At 37.7% G+C, this 13,827-nt stretch overlaps 1 protein-coding gene across 2 annotated transcripts; it reads left to right on the forward strand.

The window, feature by feature from the left end:
- Positions 1–726: 726 nt before the first annotated feature.
- Positions 727–1,505, forward strand: LOC137712781 (dehydrin family protein). Of its 2 annotated transcripts, none has more exons than XM_068451942.2 (2): positions 727–1,153; positions 1,273–1,505. In XM_068451942.2, the coding sequence occupies exon 1, from the start codon at positions 832–834 to the stop codon at positions 1,105–1,107; it is 276 nt and encodes a 91-aa protein (XP_068308043.2). In that variant the 5' UTR covers positions 727–831; the 3' UTR covers positions 1,108–1,153; positions 1,273–1,505. The 2 variants fall into 2 exon arrangements, with proteins under 2 accessions (XP_068308043.2, XP_088540623.1); XM_088684497.1 differs by having other exon boundaries at positions 769–1,153; positions 1,256–1,505.
- The last annotated feature ends 12,322 nt before the right edge of the window (positions 1,506–13,827 follow it).

Here is a 13,827-nt window from a genome sequence, read left to right on the forward strand (position 1 = left end):
TCATGTTTTTTCAAGCCAAACCCACCAAAAGACCTTGAAAGGCAAACTTTGGGTCCATTTAACCAAATTAACTTTATTTTTGGATTGAGTGGAGTCCTAGACAAAATTCTTATTCTTATTTCCAAAAGGCAAATCATATTTTCTTATTTTAATTACCCATCATTGTTTCGCGCGTACACGTCGACGTAGTATGGATAATGATATGGCATGGATCTATTACCTAGCAATGGAGAAATTTTTGTAGATAACGTGTTATAATACATGTCACATGTTTGTATCACACTTTACGTGCTATAACAGAATTGAATAATAGTTTAATATATTTGAATTTTAAGTCATGTATTTATATCATTTTACGTATTATAACGTAAGTAAACACTAAGTTTGATATAATCAACTTTAAGCACCAATATGAAGTTATTTCATAGAAACAGAGATATTTTTCAAGTATAAAAAATTCATGTTACGTGTTTATATTATTTTACGTGTTATAATACAGGTGAATACTAAGATTGGTATATTAAACTTTTAAGGTATATTAATAAAATAAATCACGTGATATATTTTAAGTTGAATAATAACATTACATTACATGCCCATGTATTATGTCTTCTAGATAGACATGAAAAGTACTAGTATGGCCAATGGGCATTTTTGTAGTTTCAAATCAAACCACGGATAAGCTCGAGTATTAGTTGTTTGCTTATTTAAAGAAAAAAACGAAAAGGACAGATATTAAATTTTCGCATTTTCCTTATAAATAGGTGCATCTTCAGTTGCATATTTCATAAAACATAAACACTACACACAGAAGTTAGAGAGAGTGCGAAAATGGCAGGAATCATTGGCAAGATTGGAGATGCCCTCCACATTGGAGGAGATAAGAAAGACGGCGAGCACACGGACAAGAAAGGCGAGCAGCACACGGACAAGAAGGACGAGCACCACAAGGACAAGAAAGACGACCACCACAAGGAGAAGGAAGGCGACCACCACAAGAAAGACAAGGGCGACCACAAAGACAAAGGCGATAAGAAAAAGAAGAAGAAGGATAAGAAGAAGGATGGCCATGGGAGCGGCAGCGGCAGCAGCAGCGACAGCGATTGATCCGCCCTTGCTACTTCGCATGTGCATGCATTTGCCCAATAATCAGGTAATCATTCACAAAAGAATTTTGATTAGTTCGATTTAATTAATTCATTTATTTGTCAAGTTTAATTTAATTTGTTAATCTCTATGTAATTATATATGTAAGTTTGATTTGCCGTGTAGGTGTTTCATGTTTGGGGCGTCAAGAGAGCATGCTCAAGTCCTGTTTCCTTTTCGTTACGGCCAATATTTACATTCAAGAAGAAAAGGCTTCTTTCACAGCCCAACCAAAAACCCAAAAAAACGTGTTTATTTGCTTGTTACTAGCAAGTTGTAAAATGTTTCTGTGAAACCTTGGAAAGCCTTTGTGGTATGAAATAATAATGTGGATGAATGCTCAGTATTTTCTGTGTTAATTGATTTAGTTGTTTAATATATGTCTGTATTGCCCATCGTAGTAGTGTAATTAAACAAGACATTTAAGTGTTATTTAGTATTATTACTGTATAAGTATTTTTCTTTATTTGTAAGTGAGATTTTAGCTTTAAATTTCAAAAATTATAAGCTTGGTACTAATTGATGCTCACACCCGCAGTATAACTATACATGTTGTATATATAAAAAAAAAACTCTAGATGTGGAGGTGTGGCTAATAAACACGTACTTCTCTTCGGATTGAGAAACTCAGATAACTCAACTTCAATCCTACTGTTCCTATTAGGCTATTATCTCACCCCATTAGTCCACTTCACAGAAATCCAAAAATTTGAATATCTCATCCCATTAGTCCACTTCACAGAAATCCAAAAATTTAAACGGTCTAGATATCTCAGTCTGAGCTCCAGACAAAGAAATTCGTAATGGATGTCATTCACTTCTCATCTTTCTTAAGAAGATAAGCTTGTCGAATTTATTAGAGGAAATTACTTCGGAATCATTTCTCTAGATATAGCATTTATTTTTAAAACGTAATCTTTCAATTATAATTAGTGTAAAATTCTTACATAAATAGAAATTTTTGTAACAAAAAAAATTCCCCGAAACTTTGGACTCCAAAATACTATCTTTTTATTTTTGTTGTCAAATTCTTGAGTCTATGCCGTCTATATATGTTGTGTGATGACGGTGAATGATTTTGTACATTATGTTGCAGTCACACTTTATATGATTTTTCAAAAATGAATTGGGCTTGTTAGGTATGGTTTCAGTGAACTGAGTTATTTCTTGGGTCTGGTATGGATTCTTTCGGGCTGATCTAAAGTTGGATTAAGTGCTGCTGTACATTTTAGCGTTGCGACGGGCTAAGGAAATTGGGACTGCAAAAATAGCGATGACATGTTTGGTGTTAAGTCATGCTACTAGACCGTAATATTAAGTGGCATATTTTTTAGAAATGACAACTTTTGTAGCCTAACTTCATATTATTAATAGCGATGGTTAGAAAGCGGTGAACATATAGTTTGGTTCTGCTTGTCTAAATAATTGTATTGTATTCATTACTTAATACTACGATCTAATGATATTTATTTTCATTCATAGAAAATCAATTTCAAAAAGAAATATACAGAGAGAAAGAAATTATGAAATATGTTGGGCTGTCTCGAATTCTAACCTAATAACCCTAGTTTTGGCACGATGGATCGCCTTAGTTAGGTACAGAACCAGAAAATGTGGACTTCGATGGGCTACCAAGGATAACATATATGTAATTTATGACAAGTACAAATCGACTTAATGAACAAAAAGATGATAAGTGGTGGATTGTTACGGTGATTAGCGTCTTATTTTTTAACAAATTATTTTTCGAGTTCAAATCTTTTCTCTCTAAGTTTGTAATAGTATCGTAATAACGCTTATATTAAAAATAAAAATAAAAATTCAATTTAAGACAAAACAAAAGAAAAATAAAATAAAAGTGCCGAGGTGGTTGACAATTTCTCACAACAACAAACGTACGTCACAATAAATAAACGCACATAGAAATACAGAATCCAACAACTCTAGCAGCAGAAGTTAGATATATGGGCGTCAATCTAGTTGAACAAAACCAACAAATTAAAGACATCGAAAATAGAGGAAGGGCACGTCATACATTCATGCAGCAGCCAACTGTATAAGTTGACCATCAACTCACCAGGTGAAAAATCGGCAACCCCAACCGCTGTTTTGCTTTTCCTTTCCTTTTCCTTTCGGAGAAAACAACCTAAACCAGTGGACTGCAGTTAATTTAATTCACCTTCTCCCACTGTTTTGCTTTTCCTTTCCTTTCCTTTCCTTTTCCTTTCGGAGAAAACAACCTAAACCCTATATATATATATGGCCACAAACAAAACTCTCTCTGTATAATCATCTCTATACATATTCACCACCGTTTCAACTTCAATTCAAGCACAACCAGTTTAGTTCTACTCTCAATGGCTTCTCTTGTTCTTCTGTTGTCCGTACTAGGGCGTCACAGCAGTAACAACACAGATCCAAGTAACTTCTGGGTGACAACAAGTTCACCTCCTCCTTCTTTTTCTTGTTCTAATTCTGCCGGTGCTGCCGCCTCTGCCGCTTCTAATTCTTTTACTGCCGCCAGAAAACCGCTGATCAGAAATGGGAGCTGCAAATACAATGAGAATATGGGAATGTTGGATGATGATCTGCAGTTAGAGTCGAGAGTTTCTGTGGATTCAGTTTGGCCTTAGAGACCCATGTCCTGTTTTGCTATCTTCAAAATATTAACCAGTTTGTTAATATTTAGGTCTGTTAATATTTTCTTGTTGATCTTTAAATTACAGTGTTACATGTACATCTTCTTAAGTTTGTCGTGGTTTTCATTTAACTCCCTCAAGTTGTATAAAGTTTTAAAGTTGCAATAAGAAAACTTGAATGCGATTGCTTGCTATAAGAATTGCAGAGAGACGCGTCATGTTTGACACGCCCTTACAAAACTGCAACTTGAAAGGTTGCTTTTCTAATCAATAACGGATCATGCCTTGGGGACCATCGAATGGGCCTTGAGACCTACAAACATAAACTTCATCCAAAATTAGGTTAAACTTCGAAAGATCCACCGAGAAACGCTACAAGTTGTTTGTGACATACCTTTCACTCTGTGATCCAATTCCCAAAGTGAAACCATAAAAAATTTCATTTCTAAAATTCCACATAAAATGAAAAATGAAAAACAATCACCAATTAACTTTGTAAAAGTTTTCAATTATTTATTTATTTATTTGAAAGCTAAAAATAGTTATTCTAAAACTAAACACTAATCTGTAAATGGCAATGATTATTAAACGAGCAGGACACATTTTCATTAAACGTATCAGTTTTATTTTATTGAGTTACAACAAAGAACACAGTCGAATCAATCGGTGCAATGTCTAAATTTGGAGCTGAGCTACGGGCTTCATTGTTCACTAGAGTCAACTATGACTTCTGGTGCATCAAGATGAAGATAATATTCAAGTCTCACAATCTGTGAAAATTTATTGAAGAAGTTTATGAGCTTCCCTCAGATTCAGATGAAGAGCTGACTGAGAAGAAACAAATTGTGGCCGAAGATATTATTGCTCGCGATGCTAGAGCTCTGGGATTTATTCAAAGAGCAGACTCTGATGAGATCTTTCCTCGGGTTGCAAATCAAGAGACGGCAAAGACAGCTTGGATAAGCAAGAATATAGAGGTGATTCACATGTCTGAGCTGTGAAATTACAAGGTATTCGACGAGACTTTGAATATGCTCGTATGAGAATGATGAAATGTTGTATGCTTATTTGACTAGATTGTTTTATCTAATTAATCAAATGAAAATGTATGGTGAAGAATTGTCAAATAAGAAAATAGTTGAAAACTTGGTCTTACTCCATCTTATGGCAATATAGTGTTTGTGAATGATCGGAAACTAAGAAGTTAGATGAAATTGATTCTACTGAAATTGTAGCTACTCTAAAAGGCCCTAGTAGAGATTATTGAGACATGTTGAAGGAAATTTACTGAAAAGGCGTTTAATTAGTAGATAGTGTTAGACCAAGTCCGAGTTACAAGAATCCAGCTCATGTTTAAACTCTAAAGTGCTTGCCATCATTACAACTATAGTGGACATGTGATTGCTGACTCATGGACAGCAGGGAGGACAGTTTATTATTGCTGTGCTATTGCTCCGAGTGCTCTGGTGTGCTGTTGCTGTGCTGCTGCATGTGTGGCGTGCACTCCTTGTATTTTAAATTGTAAAGTTTGTATGTTGTAGTGTATATAACAAAGCCTTCCCGTAAGGCCTAGATAGAAGTGTGAATTATTTTATAGAGATCAGAAATTCTATCATGGTACTGAGCCTTTCTGTCTAACGACAAAAGATCCTTGTTTTTTTTTTTTTTCTTCCGCATCACTGTTTCCATGGCTGAAACTAATAATGTCAACCCTATTCTTCCCCCTCCTGCAACTTCATCCGTCAATCCCTTCTTCTCTTCCATGACTACCATAGTGAATATTAAGCTTGATCGTGCCAACTATCCTCTATGGTTGGCGCAGATTTTGCCAATACTGAAGAGTCGTGACCTGATGGGTTACGTCGACGGCTCTCTGGACTGTCCTCCGAAACACTTGGCTGGAAATACTGCTGTCAATCCGGAGTATGTTACATGGGTGCAACGCGATCAAATGGTTCTGAGTTGGATCAATGGCTCGCTGACTGCTTCCGTTCTAGCAACTGTTGCCAGCAAACGCACATCTCGTGCGACATGGGAGGCTCTTGAGCAGCGTTACGCATCCACTTCTCAGAATCGCATTCTCTTTCTGTGCAATGAATTGCTCCTAACCAAAAAAGGCGATCTCTCAGTAGCTGATTACTTGGATTGTGTCAATGTTATTTCCGATAATCTTGCCCTCGCCGGACAACCAGTAAGTGATAATGAACTGGTTCAAATTATTCTTAATAACCTTGGACCTGCATTCGAGATGACTGTCAATGCAGCTCAGGCACGTGATACTCCGATCACGTACCCAACCCTTGAAGCCCTCATTTTGACCACGGAGAGGCGCATGATGGAACAAACTGTACCTATGGTGGAAGCTACTCCAGTCAATGCTTTTGTAGCTACAAGAGGACGTGGTGGACGTTCTCGTGGAAATGGACGTGGTGGCTTTCCGTCCAATTGAGGTGGTGCTTCTCCTATCAACCAGCGAGGTTTCTTTCCTCGCAACACTAATCAGCGTAATCCTGCCGTTAATGGGGAACGCTCCAATACAAGTGGAGAGCGAATCACTTGTCAAATTTGTGGTAAGCCTGGCCATCCTGCTTTAGATTGTTATCAGCGCATGAATGGTGCTTATGAAGGACGTATTCCAACCAAACGTCTTACTGCTATGGCCTCTTCACCAATTACTTTGAATCGACAACAAAATGGCACCTGGTTACTGGACACAGGAGCTAATGCCCATGTCACTCCTGATATTCAAAATCTGGTAAATCCGAATGAGTACAATGGTAATGAGAATATCGGTGGTGTAGGTAATGATACTGGCCTTTCCATTAAACATTATGGTTCGAATAAAATCATTATTAAGGCTTGCTCATTTGAACTAAACAATATCCTTCATTGTCCATCCGCCTCCACTAGCCTTATTTCTGCCCATAAATTCACTCTTGATAACCATTGCTACCTACTAATATTTCCTCATTTTTTCCTTGTCAAGGACCTCAAGACCGAGAAGACGCTTTTCCGAGGGAGATGTGAGAATGGGTTATACCCATTTCCAGGTGGCGGTGGATTAACCCAGTATCCTATTTCAACGTTCTTAGGTGTTAGAGTCTCAGCCAAAAAATGGCATTCTCGTCTTGGTCATCCTGCGTCTTCAATTACTAAGTTTTTAATTTCAAATAATCAAGTACCAAGTCATGGTACTGCCGATGTAATGTTGTGTGATTCTTGTCCTTTGGGCAAGAGTACCAAACTTCCCTTTAGCAAGTCCGAGTCTGTGTCTCACTCTCCTTTGGAACTTTTGCATTCCGATGTGTGGTGTTCACCAGTTATATCAGTTGAAGGTTTTCGTTATTATGTTTTGTTTGTCGATGATTATTCTCGCTATTCTTGGATTTTTCCCATGAAACACAAATCTGAAGTATTTGGCATTTTTGTCACATTTAAGGCGCAGGTTGAAAAAAATGTTTAACACATTCATTAAAACCCTTCAATGTGATGAAGGTGGTGAGTATAAGAGTCAAGCCTTTAAACAGTTTCTTGCGACTCAAGGTATTTCCCAACGGTTTTCATGCCCTAAACATCCTGAGCAAAATGGAATGGCGGAACGAAAACATCGCCACATAGTCGAAACTAGTGTTGTCATGCTTTCCCATGCCCACATCCCTGACAAATATTGGTTTGATGCCTGTTTGACAGCCACATATCTAATTAATAGGTTACCAACTAAGGTTTTGTCAAACAAATCTCCATATGAAAAGCTATTTCATCGAACACCGATTTATGTATCCTTTAAGGTCTTTGGGTGTAAATGTTTTCCTTGGTTGACACACTATGCCAAACACAAACTTCAACCCAAGTCTAAGTCATGTGTTTTCTTAGGATATTCGTTGAATCACCAAGGATACAAGTGTTTGGATTTATCCACGAGACGAGTGTATTTGTCTCACCATGTATTATTCGATGAGGATTCCTTTCCCTTCCAGGAACTTACATCTCTCAAGGAAAACGTCTGCACAAAAGGTATCTCTCCACCCTCTGAGCTTCTTTTTCATTTTTCAGATCCTCTCCCTGGTACACCAACTAACCACAGTCTAGCCCCACCCAATGTCCAACCCGCCACTACAACTAGGTTCCCAGATACTCCCCCACTAAATGAACCACCTGCTCCTACTCCCAATCTTGCCCCCATTTCCAGTTCTCGTGAACCTCTCCCAAACCAAGATGAGCAAGAAATAGTTGCTGCTGTCCCTGTGAACCCGACTACGTCACAACCCTGTGATCCCGTGCTGATTCCTGACCCCCCTCTCATCCATCCTATGACCACTCGGTCTAAAGCTGGGATACAAAAGCCAAACCCGAAATATGCTTTGTATGTTAATACTGACACTCTGGTGGCAGAACCAACATGTTTTAGTTAGGCCATAAAGCATAAAGAATGGAGGAATGCAATGGCTCAAGAATTCAGTGCCTTGCAGCGCTGTGGTACGTGGACTCTTGTGCCTTACCATCGTGCCATGAACTTATTGCCAAACAAGTGGGTTTTCAAGATTAAACGGCGTGCAGATGGCTCGATTGAGCGCCATAAGGCTAGGCTTGTGGCTAATGGCTTTCATCAACAATCCGGGATCGACTATACGGAGACCTTTAGTCCAGTTGTCAAGCATAGTACCATTAGACTTGTGTTGAGTCTGGCAGTTTCACGGAGGTGGCATGTTCGACAATTGGACGTCCAGAATGCATTTTTGCATGGGTATTTGAATGAGGATGTGTACATGAAGCAACCACCAGGTTTTGTTGATAACCAGTATCCTAACTATGTTTGTAAACTGCAACGTAGTTTATATGGTTTAAAACAGGCGCCTAGGGCCTGGTTTCAACGATTTTATGAGTTTCTCCTTCAGTTAGGGTTCCAAGAATCCATGTGTGACTACTCCTTGTTTGTTTTTAATCAAAGAGGAGTTTATTTGATTTTGCTTATTTATGTGGATGACATATTGCTCACAGGAAACAACACTACTCAAATGGCATGGTTGATCACGAAGCTTAGCACTTTGTTTTCCATGAAAGACTTGGGTCCCCTTAGTTATTTCTTGGGCGTTGAAGCCACTTACGTTGGTCACAACATGCATTTGACTCAATCCAAGTATGCTCTGGACTTGCTTGAGCGAACGAAGTTTAAAGATGCCAAGCCAATTTCCACTCCAGTTTCTACAGGCCAAAAATTGAGTGCTTATGTTGGTGAACCCTACAAACATCCTGCGCAATATCGTAGTGTCGTTGGTGCGTTGCAATATTTAACCATCACGAGACCGGATCTCTCATATGCTGTTAGCCAGGTGTGCCAATTTATGCACTCCCCCAAGGACACTCATTGGATGGCAGTGAAACGTATCCTGCGATATTTAAAGGCCACGTATGATCATGGTCTTGTTTATAAACCTGGAGATATGCAACTGCATGCTTTTTCGGATGCCGACTATGCGGGCAATCCTGATACCCGTCACTCTACCGAAGGTTTCTGTATTTATTTGGGGTCCAATCTGGTGTCTTGGAGCTCAAAGAAACAGAAGACTGTCTCTCGGTCAAGTACAAAAGCTGAATATAGGCAACTAGCCTACACGGTTGTTGAGCTATCTTGGTTCAGGTCATTATTCAAAGACCTTCATCTGCATATTCTTCTTCCCCACATATGGTGCGATAATGTCTCTTCCATAGCCTTAGCTTCCAATCCAGTATTTCATTCGCGGACAAAACACTTAGACGTCGATTATCACTATGTCCGTGAGAAGGTGGTTCGAAAGCAGCTTCTGATACATTTTATTTGTTCTCAAGATCAACTCGCTGATTTGTTTACAAAGGGCTTGTCTTCCTCGCGTTTCAAGCTTTTGGTGTCCAAGCTTCCAGTTGTTTCTCGGCCTGTCAGCTTGCGGGGGGCTATTAGACCAAGTCCGAGTTACAAGAATCCAGCTCATGTTTAAACTCTAAAGTGCCTGCCATCATTACAACTATAGTGGACATGTGATTGCTGACTCATGGACAGCAGGGAGGACAGTTTATTATTGCTGTGCTATTGCTTCGAGTGCTCTGGTGTGCTGTTGCTGTGCTGCTGCATGTGTGGCGTGCACTCCTTGTATTTTAAATTGTAAAGTTTGTATGTTGTAGTGTATATAACAAAGCCTTCCCGTAAGGCCTAGATAGAAGTGTGAATTATTTTATAGAGATCAGAAATTCTATCAGATAGCTCACAAGTTAATAGTTCTAAGGGGAAATTTTTTTTGGAAGAATAAGGAGAAGAAAGGTGGATTTAAGGCTGGTGATAGAACTGGTACATTGGTGAAGTATAATGGGAACGAGGAGAGTTCAAAGGAAGCTTGTAAATATTATGATGTTTCACTATGACACATGTTGGTTCAAGGGCAAGCCTAATAGGCATGATAAGTTTGGTCATATAGCTAAAGACTACAATAGCAAGGTGAAACAACTTGTTCACCATGCTAAACATGTAAAAGAGGAAGCCTCAATGTTTTATGCTTGCCATTCTGTAGAAGTTGTGAAAAAAAAACTTAGTGGGTGTAGTAATCATATGACATCACATGAACCTCTCTTGATTGATAGTGGAAAATGGATCACATGACATCACATAAATCTCTTAAGAATAAGTCTATGACTTTCAAGGTGAAATGGAAAATTATGAACAAGTTATTAACACAAGGTCCTTTTCGACACTCAAAATAGCACAGGTCGAGAGAAAGATTGAGAAAAGCTCAAGAAAGATCAAAGCCCAAAGAGGAACATGAAGTCCAAGGCCCTGTGGAATTCAAATGAGGCATTTCAGAGCGCTATGGTTGAGCGCTTACTAGTTTGATCCGACTGAACAACATAAAGTACTTTCTGACTATCAAGTTCATGTGAGAAGACTGACAACTTTATGGCACAAGGCTTAAAGAAAGGCTTACTTAGACAACAATTAGGCCACGTGTCAATCACCAATCAAAAGCAGAAGTTTAGGACGAGACATAAAGGTAGTCGGCCCACCGCTTGGGAATGACATCGTTGACTAGTTAGGGCCGAATAGGTTGCTCAACACACATTGATCTGGAAAGCCGTGCAATCCTAACTGAGCAACTGTCACTTCACCATCGAATTTGGGTAAAAAGGTTATCAACACACTAGTCTATATAGGTGGCGCATTAAATGCCAGAAAAGTAAAGCTAAGTGAGCCCAAGGCTTTCTGGGTTCATTGAGGGCATATATAAAGGAGTGGAAACCTCTTGTAATGGGGTTGGACGATTGAAATGAGAGAGACTAGTCTTTAATCGAGTGCTATTTGTAACTTTTGAATCAATATATTATGAGTAACACAATAGATGTAACCCAATTTTGAGGGTTGAACCATTTACGTTTTGAGTCCATTTCATTATAGCTTAATTCCAACCCCACAAAAAGCTAATTGTTCTAGTTTGTTAACTTGCAAGTTTTGAGCGTTAACACTAGTACAAGCTACTTGAAAATATTGATCAATGTTGATAGTAGATTTTTCTTTTATGTTTTACGCAACTAAAGGTGCTAAAAGAACTTAGCTAGGAAATAAAATTAAAAGGTATTTCACTTTTTAATTTTGGAAGAAGTTTTAAGTCCGAATCTTCCATCTTTATCGATTATAAGTATATGCCGGATGCTAAAATTGACAAGAAAAACAACTCATGCTTGAAGTATGATTGCAACAGCAAGAGTGATCATCAAATCAATGAGCCGTTTACAGACACGGATACCATAATGAGCAGTCTTTGTTTTTTCTTGAAGTAAGACCTTACTCTTGCAGCAGTAAGTACTATAATACTTCTCGAAAGGCTATCGTCTAATGTTAACTCTTTATTTTTGTGCATGTGTGTGCACATAAGCAGTCTTTGTTTTTTCTTAAGAAAAGAGTTCTGTTATGGGATCTACAAACACGGATACCATTTCTTGCTTAAGAAACGTTTTGGTTATGTGGAATGCATGAATGGGTTATTAGTTACACATAAATAACTACCTTGATCAATTTATTTTTCCTATGTACTCTTTTTGTAGTTCTCTGCATCTGGTAAACTTTCATCTCAGTCTGCAGTACACAGTTTTTGGTTCAATAATGACAATCGGAGGAGTGGTTGGTAGATTGGTAAATGGCAGGATAACGTATCCCATTGGTCGTAAACGTGTCTATCGGCCTAGTGCAGATTTTGATTTATATTATTTGAGACTTTTTTCATTCTGTAATGATATCTGCCTCTTCTTTTTGGATTGGTTCTTATTGTTGTTGTTGTTGTTTTTTTTTTTTTTTTTTTTTTTTTTTTTTTTTTTTCAAATTAGTATGTGTCAACTATACATGTGAGCTTGGGCATCAATAGCGTCTTGACTCTTGCTCCTCTTAGCTGATTCATTGACCAATGATGTCAGTCACTCTAGGGTAGTCGAGGAAGTACTTAGGCTGTGTTGATTTAACTTTTAGTTTTAGTTCTACGTGATTTTGGTCTTTTGTTGGATAGCACAGAAATTTCTATTCTAGGATGGGTTGATTTTGGTCTTATGTCCTTGTGCATTTGGTCTTTGGTGGATAGTTGAACATATTATTACATATCTATTCGAACTCCAATAAATAAATGTTATCAATTTACCTCTTGCATTCATTCTGTAAGTAAATATTATTCCTAGTTAGAAGATAAACTCTGAAAATTAGAACCAACAGCTAGGCTTGAAGACATAGGTTTTTTCTGTATCTAAGTTATGACTTTATACATAATGATGAGTAAAACTATGGTTTTCTTTATCCTTTTTACTACAAAGTTCTATAGAAAAATGGAATTTCTATTTATGTTTATCTTCTTGCAATCATAGATGAGTTAGAAGTTCAATTAGAATTTAAGTAGTTTTTGTTGATTTTATCTTTTGCTAGTAGACTAGCTAGTCTAGTCCTGACATTTGGATTCTTGGTAACTTTATAGGCTATGATAAATGATAATGAAATCAGATACGCAAAAGAAGAGTGAAGATGATAGCACAACTGAAGTGTTGCACAGCAAGGGCAGACCAGTAGCAGTAGCTTCTCTAGAGGTAGTGATATCAATTTGGCCTTCCTTAGTGGTGATATCAATTCGATCTTTATAAAAGTTGAATGTTTAAAATTACAGTGAATAAGTAGTTTATGTTAATGCATCATACTTTCAATAAAATTCATATAATCATAAGAAATAAAAGCATCACCACAAGGGAGAGGCAACCATTCATGCTAGGAAGGCTCACAAAGTAATGAAGAAAAAGAAGAATGAAGTTAAAGGAGAAGTATTCAAGAAGCACCTGAGGTAGTGATGGTGATCTTTCAGATGACCACAATACTTGTGCTAAACTGGAAGACCATGATATGGATGATGACATATGTTGTTGGTTTCAAACATGCACATGGTACACATGTTTTGTTACCAACACTATGTGTGAGACTCTAGTTAGCATCTCAATATGTCTAGAGGTGTAAGGATGGTTATGTTAGCTTTTGGGATGGACACTTGGTATATTTACTGGATGTTACCTAAATCATTGATTAATGAAAATGTGTTTGGCCAAATCATTCCTCCTATTTGTTATGAATTCTAATTTTAGATGCGAAATAGGGAATATATGGTAATTGGTTCGTCACATATTGTTCCTCATGGGTATATGATTTTTACATGTGACGCAAGTTGCGCCACATATCAAAAGAATATGTGATGCTTTCATTCTTGCTTATGCTCAACCATAACATTCTAGGATCAAATTGGGTGATGATAAATTCCTCATTTATCCATTTGATATGTGACGAACTTATAGGTCATTGAATTTTGTTTTTTGTGATCCTATTTCATCACACGTAAAGTTATTAAATGACGAATGTGGCATCACTAATACTAAAAATATGTGGCGAATGTAAAATTCGTCACTATACTATAGGTGGCGCTGGAATTTCATCACATATGATCAAATGTGACGAATTTTCATGTTTATGTGACGAATGTCTGTTGCCACCTAGGCCATGTTT

The sequence above is a fragment of the Pyrus communis genome, chromosome 14 (assembly GCF_041283825.1).
Source record: "Pyrus communis isolate YQ-2024b chromosome 14, ASM4128382v1, whole genome shotgun sequence".
NCBI lineage: Eukaryota > Viridiplantae > Streptophyta > Magnoliopsida > Rosales > Rosaceae > Pyrus > Pyrus communis.